The sequence below is a fragment of the Mizuhopecten yessoensis genome, unplaced genomic scaffold (genome assembly GCF_002113885.1).
Source record: "Mizuhopecten yessoensis strain PY_sf001 unplaced genomic scaffold, ASM211388v2 scaffold11069, whole genome shotgun sequence".
Lineage (NCBI taxonomy): Eukaryota > Metazoa > Mollusca > Bivalvia > Pectinida > Pectinidae > Mizuhopecten > Mizuhopecten yessoensis.
Window position 1 is genome coordinate 394286 of NW_018408864.1, and position 20137 is coordinate 414422.

A 20137-nucleotide genomic window follows, 5' to 3' on the forward strand; every position below is an offset into this window, starting at 1 on the left:
AGGTTGGATCCCCAGAAAAATCCTGGTTGCAATTGTATATATGGTTATAGGGACAGGATGTAAAACGACTCCATGGTATGACCAAGAGTAGGTAAAATCTCAATCCCAGCAAGCTTTAAGTTAATGTCAGAACTCTTAGAGCTTTTAGTCTTTGGAAGATGTTTGCAGATTTGACAAATTTGACCCCTGTGGACTTTAATGTAGGTAATGGTCTGTTTACTTTTTGCAAAATTTGTTGTGATCCAACCTAGGATGTTACCAGACAGGATCATGACGATGTTACCAGACAGGATCATGACGATGTTACCAAACAGGATTATGACAACAGACCCTTTGGTTCTTCAGTAGAAGTTGATGAAATTTTTGTCATATCTATTTCCTGTAACTTCAAAATTAGCATGTCATTTTGTTGCATTTTTTTGGGGCCCAAGCCAAGGAAGCTAATAGCCAAATGTGATATCTGGTCGTTTGGTTCCTCAGGAGAAGTTTTTTGGATGTTAAACCTATATTCGACCTCTGTGAAAATTGAAGCAAGTCATGGTTATTTTGGTTTGTAAACTTTGTCAGGCTTCATCTCAAGAAGCTACCAGCCAAATATTACGACTCTAGGCCAATTATTTAGCAAGTTCTCTGTCATATTCCGCCTAACCAACTACTAGTACCTCTGAATCTCAAATGTTAGACCCAAATTGCACAGTTAACATTTGTTTCAGTGTTGTTGTATTTGTAAAACCATTGATGTACTTATTGATTTGAAATTATCAACTGGATGATGGCAGTACCAATTTAAAACACCTCAAGTACACTAACAAGATCTTTGCTAGCTGTTACCTGCACACTTGCATGTATAAGGAACACTGTGAGGTAGTAATTTTCGCCAAGAAATCAACAACTCTTGCTGAAAGCGTATGAATAGCACACATAGTGTGCACAATGTCAAAATTGTACACTATCCCAACAATTAAATTTTTACATTTTCATTAGAGTAACAATTGGTGAATTATTGGTGCCTTTTTGTTTGGAATTTTAAATCCTCGAAACAGCTAAAGCCATATGAAGACTTGACAGAAGTGAGGTAATATGGTACATGATGATTGACTTCAATAAGATTTATCTAAGATCAAAGTTTTACTTTATACACAAACAATTTACAAATGTACGTGTTAAATGTGTCGCAACATTTAAAGACCGATAGGTCCCTTCGTCGAGCTGTGACTGAGTAACACTATGTTATGTGTGTGTACTCTATCAATAGGCGAAATGTCCATGGTCGAGTGACACAAAATTAACAATTTGTCATAGCTTGACAAAGGGAGTCGGTTTTGAAACGTTGCGACACCTTTAACATGTACAGCTGTTGTATTCTAGTATATGGATCACGCATTTTTCAGCGATAAAAAAGATAATGCCACACAAAAGTTTATAGTTGTCAATTTATTTATTTTTCCTATTCACCTATAAATCCATCTTGGCCTCATATTGAGCTAGTATCTGTTTTGGTGTACTATGTCTATAGAACCATGTCCTAGCTACAGGTCGCCACTGGTACAAGGGGACATAACCCAACAGATTATCTCCCTTTAACAAGGGTAGCATATCTCTGCAGAACATTTACACAGATTTCATTTTTCATGATTTTAAAGTTGATACAATGGATACATCACCTGGAAATGACTGTTTTGTGTATAAAAATGATGATAATAACAACAATTGCAGTAATTGTGTTGATGTAAACAACGTTACCACAGGTATAGATATCTAGCGAATAGCATGCAATGGAAGTTTAAAAACACAGCTGGAACATAGTGGAGAATACAAAATGTAAGATAATATGAAAGTGACAGGATTTCATAATGCCCCTCAACAATTGCCTAAGTCTAGGGGAGAAAAAGAAATCAATTAAAAAGTGATGTACTGCACCAAAACAATGACTTGCTGTCACGATTGTAACAAGTAGGTTAATTTATACGAAACCAATCAATGACCTCACCCAAAAGTTACACTTGGATAATGTCACAAGGAAAACCGTTGGCAAATTTGCTGCATATTAAGAATATATTCCTAAAACTGACATCAAAACTTTAAGTTTATATTTAAATTACAGTTTGATCAATCAAAACATTCAACAAGAGAATTCCTGTTGGGTTCTTGAATAGCCAAGTCTAGTTTTTCTCTAAAAGACTCATTGTTTAAAAAATATAATAGAAGAAAAAATATCTACAATAACATTTTTCTTAAAAAGAATATTTTACACCTTGAAAGACCTGCTAGATCCGTGTTAAAGAAATGTACAGCCTAGTTTGACTACAATAAGAAGCACAGTGAGCCAACGACCGTGCTATACACATGGGACAGGGGGAGATAACTCTCGTGAAAGGGACAAGGGGGGAGATAACTCAATGTACATATCAATATATATATATTTATACAGAGTTTGACATTTACACAACATCATATGGATGTAAATTGCACTTTTTGTATGAAACCGATGTGGCAAGTGGATGTTTTTATTGAACATACTCTGTTAAATAGAAAATTATTTCAATTAAAATGCTATCTTTTAAATTTAAAAATTCTAAATTGAATTCTAGTCTACCTAAGGTCTTGGAATGTGTCTACACTACAAATATTATCTCACTCAAAATAGAACGCACATACTGGTAATAAACTCGAGGAAATCTAATAAAATTGTGATATCTCCTCTAGGTTGTCGTTTGACTAGGACCTTCACGACAACATACTTGTAATAACTAAAAGAAGTAGGAACTTGGTTAAGATGAAATCATGATCTATCTATAAGATAGGGGTCCAAGAGAGATTGAGCTATTGACTTTTCCTGAAATTGACAACACACTGGTCAGCAGTTATATATAGTAATGAACAACATTTAATTGACGGAAAATTAATGTAGAGTTTACCATGACAACCTGTATTACTTTGCAGAGTTATCTGCCCTTATACAGCTATCTGTTCCTCAATAAACTCACGAATTCCTACCACAAATACTGATGTCACATGATTTAATTATGCAATTTAAACATGAATATCCTCTTAAATTCCACACATATACGGCCCATACTCACAATGTGGAGTCAATTTGTGAAAAGTTGTCTTGCAATTTTGAAGAAAGTCTTATCAAAATGACAAAGAAGTATGACACATCATATACCTTTCAATAGTAAAATAACGATTTTATATCATGTATCTTATAATTTCATGGGGTTTTTCTCACCAAAGTTGAAATAAAAATAATTTTATATGGCATATTTTATTGGAGACTAATGGGTCTATTTTAAATATGAAAATTCATAAACTTCATCAGACAAAGAGATGCACCTGGAAGACTTTATCATGTCATGACAAATTAAGATCGATATGCACTTTTCATAAACCATTTTCACAGGACATGCTGGATTTCCTTTGAACCTGTTAGGTAACACACGATGTTGCTAGAGGTATTCATCCACCAAATGAATGTTACCCAATTAAGTTTCCTTCTCACTCAATTTATGCTAAGCAGGCTTGGTGAGATAATTACACGATTGATTCATAGATGCCTTCAAAATTTTAGTGCGGTCAGTATGCATTTTCGTTTAGACATCCAAAAGCTGATAAGAGGAAAGTCAAACATACAGAGTTCACATAAAGCTCAGAGGTTAAAATTCTCCAATTCACAATTTATATAAACATCTTGTATATGTATTGTCTGATCGATTGATTGAACACATAGTATAAAATTTGGTCAGGCAAGCCTTTCGCCATGCTCAGTCATGTCATGGAAGTTAATTCAAATTAAGAAATTTACATTCCAGCTGATTTTTCCTGAGATGGCCTCTGAATTAGGCAGTTAGAATACATTCCCCACACACTGTGGCACAGGCCAGACTGCACACATTTTACTGAAATGTTTGGACATGTGATATCAATCAACGTATTATTGTATTACACGTCCTATTTCCCCCTACAGTTTTACGGTCGAGGCCAGGATCAAACTAGGACAGCTGGACAATGTGACAAGTGACGTTAATGTTCACCTAGATTTCATTATAACTCAAAATGTCTAGACTAAGGAGGTTCCACTGTACTGTGTACAATGGAATTTGAAGTGTACTCTGTACCAACGGCTCATAAGGGGACAGTACACTACTCCCAATATCTCTTGCAGTTAATCCTCTGGAATAATTTCATACAACATTATATGCTATCATATGCCGTTACCTTGGTTACAAAATGTTTTGTAAAAGTGGGTATTTTTTGTGTGCGGAAATTTTCACAAATTTGATTTTACAAACAATTTTATTTTGGCTAAAAAACCCTGCTACAGATGAAAATTTCCACCTTGTAAAAACGTCTACTTTTACATAATATATGGTTAAGTATGGGCCCATCTCCAGGCTGATCTTATTGTACATCCTGTATAACTTGTTAAAAAATTAGTTTGGTTTTAAAATATGTTACCGTTTAACTATTAGCGTTAAAAGCCATGAGGCGCTATACACTGGTCTAAGACAATTCGATTCCTTCTAATATCTGATACAATATATAGTACTCAATCCAGTTCTTAAGAGTGATGCTGGGTTGAGGTTTGTTTTGTTCTGTTGTACCTCACACCAATATTCATATAAAATTATACAATTAATAAAATATCCCTACCAACAGTAAATAAACACATGCCAAAAATATGATCGACACTTGTGTTTGGTTATGGTGCCATGTACTTCATGAAGCTCTTGTACAGAGCATTTCTTCCTGGGGTCCACCATGTTGACTCCAAGTTACCACATTTTGTTTGGTGTTTTGGTTTTGGAGTTAGGTTTTGTGCGACTGGTCTTTTTCAATCAGGATCTGTGCCAGCACATGATAATTTATGTACACCACACAGCCTCCCAAACAACAAAAGAAAGACAAAAGGTTTCTCCAGTCCACAGACAACATTCACAACATATAATCTGCACACAGCGTTCTCCCTTACCCACTCACATCCCTCTTTCAGAACCGCCCAGTCTCGGGACAAAAGTAAGGTTTACATGGATGTGAGGATGATCCACATTTACACAATGTAATATTATATATTAATGATAAAACAAGTCCTTTCCGTCTCTCTCCGCCATGCTGTTACCATGGTTACAGTCTATATTTACCGTAGTTACAGTCTATGTTTCCATGGTTACAGTCTATAACAGACCATTATGCCCACCAAATGTTGTGCCACATACATATAACACATTGTTATTATGTATCATATATAAATCCAACTGCACAAGCCATCCATCTTGAAAAATTGTCTGCTCATCAACAATTGGATAACTTTCAGATCACATGACATATATTATCCAATAGGTGACAAGAAAGCTCCTGAATGTGTTTGCTGTGTGCGTTGAGTCCATTGTATGACGAATGGCTCATAATTTCTCCTTCGCGGGCACCCAAATAGTGGGACCGGACTGGTCGCGGATCACTTCCTTCACCTTTGCATAGATTTCATTTGCTGAATCTCCCTGTACAACCGCTGAAATAGAGAGAGACAGTTCAGGGTCAGTAGAGCATGTGTGTCGTACTTGTGACACTTAAAGGTCATAATCTTTAAATAAAAAGAATACTTCTTAAATGAAAGGCATTATCTATTTAATGAGGATCATACAGAGTAAGCAAAGGTCATACTCTGTTAATCATGGTCAAAGGTCATATTCAGTAAGTGACGGTTATAGGTCAAAGGTCATATTCAGTAAGTGAAGGTCATTGTCAAAGGTCATACTCAGTAAGTGAAAGGACATACTGGATGCTGGAATCATACACTGTTTTTTATTTATGTTGCATAATACATGGTACATTTATACTACAAGACAAATGCCACATACCTAATGGTAAAACAAATAATATATATATATTCTTTCTTCTTTGACTACGGTATCAATGAAGCAAGGTATCACATGTCCTATTACAGAAATTATGGACTTGCCAGGTGTTTTGGGCAACCTACCTGTGAAATATTCCCCAAACTCTTGCTCCAGTTTCATTGTTCGTTCATATGTCAATCTAGCTTGTTCTTCTGTGATCCGTTTGTTCATCTCCCTGTAACAGTCGGTAGATAAATTGACATGTATTTTCTGACAACGAACAATGGCAAACAAACAGTGGCAACACCAAAAACTACCTTCAGCTACTCATTGACAAAATACATTTTTCTCATATAAATTCACTGATTTTTTTATCCTTTGACCCGAGATGTATTTTGCTAAGAAGTATTCATTAAACGTTTGCTCCAAAATACACAATCAGTACAATTGCGCTCACAAATACTACTGTCCTCCCAGTTGACCAGGTAATGTATTAGTAGTAGAATCTGAGGTGTAACCTTTTTTCCTTATTTCATTTTTATTCTTGAACAGGCACGGAGTGAACTTTACATTACTGTCAAGCTGGAGTTGGTGAATTCAACACTGCAACAAAATCATTCTGAACAGCCAGAAGTGGGGCAGACATATTGTTAACAGTGTTTAGACCGAGTGACCAAGGTGACCAGTGGTCAGTACTCACATGATGGATGTGGCCGACTTTGGTTTGATTAATACAGCCACTGGGTACAGCCCTGCTACTTGTAATCGCTTGATGGCATTCCCGCTCACATCCAGTATACAGTGCTTTCCCTGCAGACAGAAACATATTTACACTGTATAAGTCATGGACACATAAAACATGACTAACACAAAAGATTTGTACTTTGAACACTCAGACACATGATTGACATCAGGCATTTACTATATACCATGAAACTTTCATCTATTCAAATTTTCGCGGTTCATGTGTAAAATCCATAATCATCCATTTCCATTTCACCTTTCACACGAAGTTTATTGCATACATTTGTTCGCTTTCAAGGTAAATTTAACTTCAATGCACTGGACAAAAGTTTAACAGCAGAAACATTTCCCTGTATACAGTTCACATTAGGTTTCAATGATCCTCCCACCTTGCTGTCTAGTATCCTTTAAACTATGTTAATTGCTCATCCTATTTCCAGGGAAATGCTGAAGTGTTTCCCTGCTACAGGCTATGAACCGAACTATTACACAAATGACATGTAACGTGTTATTCTGTGATCTCCTTGACAAAGGCTTGACAGAACAAGACTTAAGAGTTGCCTTCTTTGCGGTCTACTTGGTTGAGGTTAAAGTCAGCTACAGAAATTTGATATTGTCTGTTATAGCTTCTGTGATTCTCTTGACTCAGGCTAGAAGGAAAAAGAAAAGTTGCCTACCTTTTCTGCAATCTCCTTTACAGAGGCGACACTGGTGCCATACAAGTTGTCATTATATTGTCCCGCTTCTATAAATAGGTGGTTCTGGATGTCGCGTTCCATCTGTTCCCGAGACTCCACAAAATGATAATCTCGTGCGTCAACTTCGTAATCTCGCTTGGATCTCGTTGTGTCTGCAGAAACAAAAACACATTGAAGTTTCTGACCTAAGATACCTGGTATGATGTTATTCAATGATTTCTGAAAGTCTGGTAATGATTTGACATTTGCCTGCAGTTTTTAACAATTATCAAAATCCAAACTCTATAGATTAAAGTCATATTTCAACCTTTTAATCATCCACCATATTACAACTTGCCCATAATTATAGATAAATCATGTAAGAACTTAATAATATTTCAAACCTGAATATGTACATAACAATTTTATAATCAAAATAGTATGCAGATTTTTAGTATTAACTTTCCTAAATCTAATACATGTATAACAGGAAAGAGACAAGTGTGCTTCCTTGGGGATTGACCCAGCTATCCCAAACTTCTCAGTCCAGAGTTCTATCAAATGAGCTAAATAGAAATTCAATCTGTAGTGTGAAGCAAGAAGATGACCATGATCNTCCCCCCCCCCCCCCCCCCCCCCCCCCTTTTTCTCTCTCTTCACAATGAGTTTGCTCTAGGACACAACAATAACCCAGGTTCTCCTGTCGCCACAGGAGAAAGCCACAGACATTATTTTTAACAGGAAAGCTAGATGGCAACTGTAATCCTTAGAACCACAATTAAAACCTGCCACACGAATAACCACTTGAAAAGATAGCATGTACAACATGCAACACTGCATTAATCATTACTGCTTGTGTTATATCTAATGTAATATGTTATAGCAATGAGTTTTCTTGATCTGAACTTACACATTCACTGTTATGTGGAGCAAACGTTACTTACGAGGTACACAGCTTCCGAACTTGTCGGGGAATTCTGAGATGAGATCGTCATTTATTCTATCCTTGAGTGGTCCCAGTACAATCACTGGACGAGTATACTTCACTGTAAAACACAAACCTCATTCAGTCAAACATTTATTAGACATCAATGATCACAGTTACTCTACTTTCATTAAACATTTACCTAACCTTGACTAACATCATAATTATATGTCTTGATTTTTTTTTTTGAGTTTGCTTAGTTACAAGATATGTATTTACCTTTTATTACATACTTACTAATAAATACGGTTTTTTTGTATATGCGATACGACACAATTGCTCTTACCCATATCAGCCCTCACCGTATTACACCCCAAAAGCCGTATCAGCCCCCGCCATATCACACCCCAAAACCAGTATCAGCCCGCATAACCCGTATCACACCCCTTTTGGATTTTTTTTCGTTTTTCAATATTTCAAAAGATTTTTTTTATTCGTAGGTATGTAATAAACAGAATAAATCATGACTTTTTCCACACCCCTTTTTGATTTTTTTTTCGTTTTTCAATATTTCAAAAGAAAGTTATCATTAGATAGTAGCTTTTATTAGTAAGTATGTAATAAACAGAATAAAACATCACTTTTTCCATATCACACCCAGTATCAACCTTCGGCCCTTGGGCTGTTGTTGCAGTCTCAGGTTGATACTGGGTGTGATATGGAAAAAGGCATGTATTATTCTCTATATATAACTAGTCCTACAAAATCTGTTGATGAAATAAGGTTTAATAAAGATAGTGTATTGTTTGACTTATCTGCACAAGGCTAATGTTCAGAAAGATTTGAAATGAAACAGTTTCATTTTCGGTCTTCAAAATAAGCTTGGCCTTCTGATGACAAAGTCAAGGACATCTTCAAATTTTACCCAGATTGACACTGTTATAGATATGACTGGTAGGGAAAACTGATTTTCAAATATCAATGCTACATTAAATCATAGAAACACATATCTTGTAGAACAAGACTAGTTCAAAATCGGTGAAATAAAATAACAAGCCTACACTTATCACATATATAATGGTATAACAAGCCTACACTTATCACATATATAATGGTATAACTTGAAGATGTGTTGGCACTCAGCACTCATTCTACCATTGAAAGACATTTTACATGTAAAGTCATTTTCTGTTAACAAGTCTTTACAATCAACTCCAATTTAAGAATTTTTTGTAAAGGATTATTTTTAAAACCTGTTTCCTTGCCAACCTTTTCTATAAAATCTCATTTATCTGCATATATGTCTTGTCGTAGACTGATTAAATCATTCCCTTTAAAGTTGTCTGAGAAATGTCATGGAAAGATGTGACCTTCATGCAAAAACAAGGACACCATCAATCCTAGTCAGTGAATCCTGTCTCACAGTCATCTGGCTCAATACATTGTTCACTGCTGTATCTATGCAGAGCATGGAAACTGGGAGTGTTGTGGGGATTGAAAATTTGTAAGGACGAGACTTAGGGCAATCTCTGTCACTTCTCCATTATCAGAGGCTTTTATTAAAATCTGCTGATTTGAAAAGTCAGAAATAAAGATAAAAAATATGTAAAGAGATATTGCTGTTAAAATGTTTTTTTTTTGTATTTGTAATTTGTTCATTTCTACTTTAGATGATAATAAAATAGTTTTATATTGTTGAACTTACAGTCTTGTTGTACGACAGCCTCATAGGACAGAATTGGTTCATCGCCTCCTGAAACACAAACAAATAGATTGAACATGGCCGCACACATTTGAAGTGTTTTATCCATCGTCCACTTCTATGTCAAGTCATTTACAATCCCAACTCAACATTCAACATCAACACTGTTAGATCCTCAACACATTGTTTTTTATTCAAATCAAGTTTTCATTATTTGATTTTTGAAAAATCTACTAGAATGAAAAGGACTGAAGATTTTGGTATCTGAATTATCGTGTACAGAGAAGCTAATGATCATCTAAACAATTTGGTCGAAAAAAACAACCTAAATAAAAAACCGATCTGAATAACACATTTACCCGATTATTGTAACAAGTATGATTAATAAAAAAAGAAATAAATTTCTACTGATATCTGTATTAAATCGAAAGTCGATTTTACTGAATATCACAGCATATCACAGCATATCAAACACTCCTAACACTCTAGAATCTACTATGTATCAATACTCTGCTATGACACAATCTATTACAGGACAATCTACTATGTATCAATACTCCGCTAAGACACAATCTATTACAGGACAATCTACTATGTATCAATACTCTGCTAAGACACAATCTATTACAGGACAATCTACTATGTATAGATGCTCCTCTAAGACACAATCTATTACAGGACAATCTACTATGTATCAATATTCCGCTAAGACACAATCTATAACAGGACAATCTACTATGTATCAATACTCCGCTAAGACACAATCTATTACAGGACGATCTACTATGTATCAATACTCCGCTAAGACACAATATATTACAGGACAATCTACTATGTATAGATACTCCGATAAGACACAATCTATTACAGGACAATCTACTATGTATCAATACTCCGCTAAGACACAATCTATGACAGGACAATCTACTATGTATAGATGCTCCGCTAAGATACAATCTATTACAGGACAATCTACTATGTATCAATACTCCGCTAAGACACAATCAATTACAGGACAATCTACTATGTTTCAATACAGACACAATCTATCACAGGACAATCTACTATGTATCAATACTCCGCTAAGACACAATCTATTACAGGACAATCTACAATGTTTCAATACTCCGCTAAGACACAATCTATTACAGGACAATCTACTATGTATCAATACTCCGCTAAGACACAATCTATTACAGGACAATCTACTATATATCAATACTCCGCTAAGACACAATCTATTACAGGAAAATCTCCACAAGGAGACCACTTTTGAGTCTTCCCTTGGATGTGTTTTTTAATACTGATTTGACTTAAGTGTACACATGTGAAAAACCAGTACAAACGAGGGTGATTTCTGCCATCACCTTTCTGGCATCCATTAATTTCAAGTACAAACAAACAAAAAATATATGTCTAAAACATACATAACAGGGAATTCCACAAAACTATCACACAAACAAATACCAGCACGACCTGTAAACCTGTAAGGCTTAGCAGCTCTAACACATCGGAAAATATCATAATACATATAATGCCCTGATTTTGTTCAAGCACTAGAAATATTACAACCTTTATTACAAATCTTCATATTTCATATTTTAATACATTTCTGATATATCAGAGACAAGCAATTTTCAAAAATATTACTCAATAATGTTGATTTTCTAGCTTTTGCCTTTTTTTCTGTCTTCCAACAATTTACTGAATAAAAGTTTCAACTACAATACACTAAATCCAGAAATGTTGTGTTAGTCAAGTTTATATTTCTGTAAGACATTTCCTATTATAATAAGTTGGAAAAGTAACTGTCAAAGATAAGTTCTTTCAAGAAATAGATTACCAATACAAAATTAGTTTACTCATGAATATTCAGACAAGGTCAAAGTGATATAAATTTCTTTTCACCGATATGATTTGCATCTACCAAAAACAATGAAAAAGAACCAAAAAGAAAAATAATTTGATAATCTAGCTAACGGGTTAAGACAGTGGTGTGACTACACGACGATCATCTGTACTAATCACATCCATATATAATAAGCAAAGCACCCTCAGTGATGAAAAATATGGGACTTCCAAGAAAAAAACGAATATTTTTATATTTTACTGATACGTATGGAGAGTAAAGTTGAATTGGGAGAAGACTTATCTACTTGAAGTGTTATACAAAATAGACAAATAGTGGTAAAATTAAATAATATGCAAATAATAATTTAAATGGACAGAAATATATACTCGTATATGAATTTATATCATAGGTAAGAATATAGTATATATCCAGGTAGGTGTAATTCTTTGAATTGAAAATTATGAAGAAACTATTGTAATGTTTAAATAGCTCTAGGTCAACACCATCTTAACAGAACTGTAATTTGAATATGTAAATCAGAACTAATATGAATATGTAAATCAAATGCATGAACAAATAAATGTACTTTTTAGGCAATATAACAGAAATATACACATAGACTTTCAATAAGAACTATTGTCTTCTTAAAAAGGGGAACAATTCGCTTGCGTTTTGATGAAAAACAAACATCCAACTGACCTATATAAGTTTTTGGTGATAATATAAATTTGTTTGGGGTAATACAATGACAAATCATACGAAAACTTGTTTGAAAAATATATAGTCTCAACTTTTCAATTCAATTTATAGAGTTGAAAATAACAGTGTCAGCATTGAAAAGAACTTTAATGACTGACGATCTTAAACAGTTACTTTCCCAAATTTCACTCTCTGATTTTTTTAAAAATCATTTAAGTATATGTATAAAATCATTGTATTTGGCTTCATGTAATTTTTTCTTTGCCAGTTTCAGGAAAGTTCCATAAGAAAATGATTTCCTTAACATGAACTATGTTTTCCCTTTGGAGAAACTTGAAAAAAATCCTGATATATAAAATATTGCTATAATGATTTGGTATTTGACGTGATATTTTCACGCTCTAGGAAGACATACCCCCGACCACACTCAATAGACCTAGAGTTGAAGGTGTGGTCTTAATTTTTGGTGTATAGGGTGCTTTACTTACGGAAACTAGCTTCGCTCTCAGCTGTACCTGTCCGGGGAAAAAACAAAACAATCCCAATCAAAAACAGGCAGGCAATTATCGGCACTAATGAGGAATGGTATGCAAATAAAACAAGCCACTGTGGCAGGCCAACATCGGACGTGACCACGCTAAACCAAACACATTATAATTCTACTCACAATAGTAAATAGACAGCAGGAACAAAACATTTCAGAAAATATTTTAATTTACGGATAAATATAGGAAGTTGACCTGCCATTATCACACGTAAACCACATCCTTAGGGTTCATCAGAGCGAAAAGGAAAATCATTTCTAGATCAGTTTCCTGCTATTTCACTGTATTTATGCAGATTTTTTCTTCTTCAATTCATATTATTTATATACAGGTTTATTGTTTTGAACCAAGGGTTTCTGGTATACTTGAGTGCTTCCCTGTTTGACCTGTGTGCAGACCCTGTATGTTTGCTTCCCTGTTTGACCTGTGTGCAGACCCTGTATGTTTATGTACTGCTCTGATACACCCTGAAGACTCAGTTTCACATGCAGCATTCCAAACCAATAATCAGTGCAAAAAATAGGTTATCAGGAAATAAACACATCACAATACCTCAAAGTACTTCTATATCTAAAATAAGGTACCTTAATTCCCCAACATTTTACATGTATTATAATTATGTTGTGGTTTGTGTCGATATTAAAATGAAGGTTTCACTCTAAAAGTCATCTAATCTAATTTTCATCATGTAATACAGCAGTAATAACTCAGTAGGGTCTAGTTGTTCAAGGAATGTTAGATTAGCAGGAAATGGGAAACTGACTTGATGTTCTCAAGTATCTTCATAATTATTGGAATTTATAGTGAAAAATTTGTGTCAGGATGCAAAAAACATCTTTATACAAGGAAATGATTTAAAACATTTTTTTGAACACTTGTATAATTTCATGGCTAAAAATACTTTACATGAAACCACTCAGTTAAAAGCCCAATAATTAACAGTTCTTTGAACAACTGGTGCTAGATTGATATAAGCATATTACCAACAAGAAACTTACTAGCACAGTAAGTTTGGGGTATTTTTTGGATAAACAGGGATAGGAAGTCTCAGTGTTTTTATGCATAGAGAAAGAAGAAATGAGAGAATTAATTGAGATGTGATATAATGTACAGAATATCAGAAATATTAGGTGACACACTACGTAATGTTGAAGATGAAATCATTGCTGGGTAATTATTTCTGCAGTATTTACAGCTGCATTGAAATTGTGAATATTATACAGATAAAACTTGCATAAACAACTCCAGTTCAATCATAACAACAGATGCCAGGAACTTTTATGAACTAAATACATGTAGTTTGTTAATGTATTACAATGAAAAATATAGCCAGTGTACATGGTACAGTTTATGTTTATATCTGACCGTGAGCTTTTGCATAAATGTAGACTGACCTTGTCCATAACAAAGACCTTTTTAATGACGAGAAACATTATGACACTGTAGTAATGTTAGAGAAAGTTGGAGATAAATCAGAGCCCTGATAAAGGTGACAATATTAGGGAGACGGACAAGATAGATTTATTTCAGCCTCTTTTTCAATAAAAACTTTTAATTGTGTGATGAGTAGGAAGGGTTTAAGTGGCTCCAAAGTTTCCACGGGACATCGATCTCTTAATTGTGATCCAATTGTCTGATTGGCAAAATAACTCAAGGAAGAAAGGCTTGAAACATAATAATGGCAATAAAGAAATTCCGGAGGGAAATCTACGGAGTTTATGTAACTATTTATATGCATATGTATTCCCTTAAGTAGACAAAAAATGTATCTATCTTTTCTTATCTCACAAAAACAACTTTTTTTCACAAGTAATTACTACTGGTTCTGGGAAAACAGAAAACATAACAATATTCTCTTGGAAACATTAATCATGGTTTTGTGAATGCGTGTCAGAAAGTTACACGAAGATGACAGTCTTAGTTTTGTGATAAATCGGTTGCAGTGCATCCCACGTAAATAAAGCACATCTATCTCAACAGGGATTCCCGAATCTTGTTAATGATAAACGATTCAGAATCAATTGAAGTATGAACAGGAAAGTTTTTTTGGCTTTAAAGAAAGAATATATTTTTGTTAGTTAAAGCTATTTTGCTTTTCTGCTGGAGTTAAGATAAAATGAATATTCGCTGCGATCTCTGGTGTTATGAAGTGTGTTATGGACGATATGTGACCCCTCCACAGGAAGTCAAACATTATCAGTAAGTAAGCAGTGATAAGCACAGCGAAATCAATAAGTACATAGAACGGCCATTAGCTTTCGGTGACAATACAAATGAATCATTTCCTTTCTGGTATTTCGTGGGAGAAGCAATGGAAGCCTTGTTTGTAAGTGAAGAAAAAATACAAAATTTAGCAAATTAAAGGGAAATTTTAAAAGCAGACAAGTCAAACATGGAGGGATAAGGTAATTTGTCATTTTCAATAGACTACCAGCAACACAGCCCAAATAAATTGATGTGTCCATCCAGTTGTCAGGGCTAAAGGGAGGTAAGCAATTGGAGTATTTAGAATAGATGTGTTAGAATCGTCAATTAGCAGAAATGGAAATAAGATAAAAATATTACCCTCAGCTGCATGTTTGGATAAAAGGAAAAGAAAGTCAAATTGATAAAATTATGTCCAACTTGAATACAAACTCTTATAGATTTATTCATATTACATATCAATTTTAAACGCTATAAATACACACTTTTATGGGTACATAAAGACTTATGCTAACAAATCTGTTGTACAATATATTAAGACATAATCGTAAACCAACCTTCTTCTGGAATTTAACAATGAGGAAATAAAAAATAAGAAAAACCCCCATCTTGAAACATTTAATTTAGAACTGAACTGCTTGGTTTAATACCATTTGGTGAGGACTGATGAAGTAATATATTTTCCTATTTTAAAAAACCCCACAAACTTTCAATTGAATGTGTGCTTCTGAGAAGTAAGCAATTTGCAGTAAAAACAGAATTATTTCTTTCTTTCCACAAGAAAAGTTCAATTTACTTCACTTGTTGGTTGGTTTATGATTCCAATGAACAGCTATGTCAGTTCTACAACATGCCATTCCCTAACTATACAGAAAATTAGAACGTATCAGTGATTCTTATTACAGGACAAATAACCCAAAAAAGCCAAAATGTTACACCATCAGTTGCTTTCACTCTGGAAATTATACACATCAATATTTTTATTTCTATGAGCACTAGAAGCTCTGCTACAGAGATGTAACTGTTTGTAAACCAAGTTATAAACTCACGTTCATCGGCGCTGACCTCCTCGCTACCACTTTGGTCTTTACTCTTCATGAACGGGAATTTTTTTGTGAAGGAGAAATTTTTCTTTTTCTTTTCATTAGCAGCTGCCTGTAGGCTACCATTGGACTGAAGCAGACAATACAAACAGTTTATCAGTAATAGGATCAAAAGTATTCAATGTACATTTTATTATTGTTCTTTCTTGCTACAGTCTAATACAGATATTATTGTTATTTCTTGCCACAGTTTAATAGATATTATTGTTCTTTCTTGCTACAGTCTAATACAGATCTTATTGTTCTTTCTTGCTACAGTCTAATACAGATCTTATTGTTCTTTCTTGCTACAGTTTAATACAGATATTATTGTTCTTTCTTGCTACAGTTTAATACAGATATTATTGTTCTTTCTTGCTACAGTCTAATACAGATATTATTGTTCTTTCTTGCTACAGTCTAATACAGATATTATTGTTCTTTCTTGCTACAGTCTAATACAGATATTATTGTTCTTTCTTGCTACAGTCTAATACAGATATTATTGTTCTTTCTTGCTACAGTCTAATACAGATATTATTGTTCTTTCTTGCTACAGTCTAATACAGATATTATTGTTCTTTCTTGCTACAGTCTAATACAGATATTATTGTTCTTTCTTGCTACAGTCTAATACAGATATTATTGTTCTTTCTTGCTACAGTCTAATACAGATATTATTGTTCTTTCTTGCTACAGTCTAATACAGATATTATTGTTCTCTCTTGCTACAGTCTAATACAGATATTATTGTTCTTTCCTAACAGATCCTTCAGTTATTTGTTCAATAATAAATTTGACACCTATTGGTAACAAATAATTCATTTGCTATAATTTTTGCAAAACTTCCAAATGAGAAAATGATAAATGGTCCAATGACATATGTTTCTATATATAACTATATATATTGTTCATGCTAATTTTGATTATGAGATGACACAAAATAACTATTTTTTGTGGTAGAAAACCAATTACATCATCAGCAATAACATCCTGTAAATCTGTTTTTGAATGACCTTGACTTTGACATGAGTAAATATATGGAAAAAAATAATCAAGAAGTTATATTCTTTGACAGCACATAAAATGAACAAATAACACTCAAGGGAGATAATCTGGTAGTCTCCCATTCATCAACAATTCTAGCGATTATTATACAGACACACAGACCATACAAATACTGAACTAATGAAACAAAATACATGTTGAACAATGAATTTGATTTGTTCTTCAAATAACTACACATTGAATAAGGGACACAGAAATAAAGAAAACAAAATCTTACCTTTTCACTTGTTTTTCCTGTGAATTTCACGTTTTTTAGCCGTGCCCTTTCCTTTCGATCCACACTGTAACATGAAACAGACATATTTATTTTTCTAGATGACCTTGTGAAAAGGAAGAAATAGGTCTTTCTGGTTAAATGTTTATAAGTGTCCAACCTCCAGTACAATGTTCTTGCCACAAAGCTGACAAAACTAGTCGGACACAAAATGCTTGCTTGTCATGTTGATAGGATGATAAGTTCGAACACCCAATTGTCCTGCCCAAGTTTGCACCAATAAGCTCTGGCTGAAATGTCACAGAGCAAGACCGGATCTGTACAAACCAACTTTGACCTTGTCTGTATCAATAAGTCTTGGACTAATAGGTCATATCAGCGACTCCTGCTGGGTCTGACCTTTGTCAATAAGCCCTGGTCAAGGGCTCCCGTAAATCTGTGGTGTGGGACCTCTAAGTGAGGTCTCCAATCTTTGATGTCACTGATACTGATGCAGTGGGCCAATGAGCAGAGTCTACACAGCAGTGAACCTGCACCACCATCAAACTGCAGTATTGACTTTCAGGCTTGTAAGTCTGGGGTGGGACAAGCCAGTTATCTGCATCATGTCTATACAAACTGCCTTCTTAAACACTGTTCATTATTTTGTGACATGTAGGCAGGGAATTATTCTCCTGGCAGAAAGTGAAGTCTGCCCCCTCTCCCAGCCGACTCCTTCCCGCTAAACCTGTTATTAGTTTACAGTAATAAATCGGGGGTAGCCCTGATCACAGACAGGGGCTATTAATCGAATATCAGGGATTTCTGCTCCAACAAATCATATGTGAAGTTTTTGTACAACAACCAAAGGCCCAATTATGCAGATTCCCTATTGCAGCTGATGTCAGCAAAGTTGAAACTTAACTAGATAAATCTGCAGATACCCAGCAGACTTAACATAGAAATGTGAGGTTTAACATCATTTTGCAGCATTGCAAATTAGTTTTTCATTTTACTTTCACAGCGAAATATTGATCCATCGATGCATATACAGAACCCTTCTATATACTTACTGAATGTGTAGGGGAAGGAGAGAACATCGCTTTGAGGTGTCGCTTTTGAACTGCGTCATATACTATATATTGTATTTTTTATAGAACTGGTCCACAGACAATGCTGTAAACATGGCTTAAAATGTTGTTTGAATTTTTTCATCAACTTTATATTGTTGCCTTTGAAATTAGCTATTGAATACCCTTTTGTTACATGTGAATTATCAACTAATTTGGCTTTTTAACTAATGAACATTTGAAACATGTCATTGGTAAGAAATCTTTTCAAAAGGAGATAAGGTATTCATGTATGTATATATTCATATACTTGCACTATATGTTCCCTACATGAAGCATGCAAATTAAGGTTTAAAGTTCCCCGAGCGGATGTGAAAAGATATAGGGTCACAAGGCTGACCACCTGGGTTTTCTACGGGTACTCCGGTTTCCTCCCACATTAAGACCCCCTGTATGCTATTGACTGATATTATAAGTTGTAATAACTTGTTCCACAACTGTTGTAAAATAAACAAACTTTATATTTCAAATTAAACGCGGGGTCATGTCATGCAGGGTCATGTACATCTTTTACTTATGGCACTAGTTTGATATTTGTCAATATGATGCTTAGCAGTCCACATCAAATTACACTGTGAATAGCTTTGAATCAGTCACGATTTTGGAGCGCTGTTCTGTCACCATTGTTTGATTTAAAGATACACACACAAAACACAGTAATAATTTGTAATACTAGCAACAATACAATAGCTTGCATAATATATTTAGCAAGACTTATCGGCATGAATCATGAAATATTCGTCATCCATTTGCATTCATACCTATAAAACAATTTTATTTTGATCTTTTCATGCATATAGATAGGTACACTAATGGCATACAATTTGGCCCATTGAAATTGTTTTTCCTTTACATTTTAAGGCGAAAAATATGGAGACAATCATCAATATGATTTTTCTATACAGATATGATGGTTTAGTGATTTTGCTGTACAGATATAAAGGTAGAGTGATTTTACTGTACAGATATGATGGTAGAGTGATTTTACTGTACAGATATGATGATAGAGTGATTTTGCTATACAGATATGATGGTAGAGTGATTTTACTAAACATAGATGATGGTAGAGTGATTTTACTGTACAGATATGATGGTAGCGTGATTTTACTGTACAGATATGATGGTAGAGTGATTTTAGTAAACATAGATGATGGTAGAGTGATTTTACTGTACAGATATGATGGTAGAGTGAATTTACTGTACAGATATGATGGTAGAGTGATTTTACTAAACATAGATGATGGTAGAGTGATTTTACTGTACAGATATGATGGTAGAGTGATTTTGCTATACATATATGATGGTAGAGTGATTCTACTGTACAGATATGATGGTAGAGTGATTTTGATATACATATATGATGGTAGAGTGATTTTACAGTACATATATGATGGTAGAGTGATTTTACAGTACATATATGATGGTAGAGTGATTTTGCTATACATAAATGATGGTAGAGAGATTCTACAGTACATATA

At 34.3% G+C, this 20137-nt stretch overlaps 1 protein-coding gene across 6 annotated transcripts in view; it reads right to left on the reverse strand.

Annotated features, from left to right (window-relative positions):
- Nucleotides 1-1419: 1419 nt before the first annotated feature.
- LOC110465311 (disks large homolog 1-like) overlaps nt 1420-20137 on the reverse strand; it is a 243433-nt gene continuing 224715 nt past the window's right edge. For 5 of the 6 annotated variants that reach the window (XM_021521036.1, XM_021521035.1, XM_021521033.1 and 2 more), the window contains 10 exons: nt 17554-17617; nt 16236-16359; nt 15547-15552; nt 12925-12951; nt 9889-9936; nt 8203-8304; nt 7259-7431; nt 6538-6647; nt 5981-6072; nt 1420-5509 (listed from right to left, as the gene is read on the reverse strand). In XM_021521036.1, coding sequence (XP_021376711.1) covers nt 5403-5509; nt 5981-6072; nt 6538-6647; nt 7259-7431; nt 8203-8304; nt 9889-9936; nt 12925-12951; nt 15547-15552; nt 16236-16359; nt 17554-17617 — 853 coding nt within the window. In that variant the 3' untranslated portion in view covers nt 1420-5402. The remainder of the gene's footprint in view (nt 5510-5980; nt 6073-6537; nt 6648-7258; nt 7432-8202; nt 8305-9888; nt 9937-12924; nt 12952-15546; nt 15553-16235; nt 16360-17553; nt 17618-20137) is intronic. The other variant, XM_021521034.1, reaches the window with a different exon arrangement.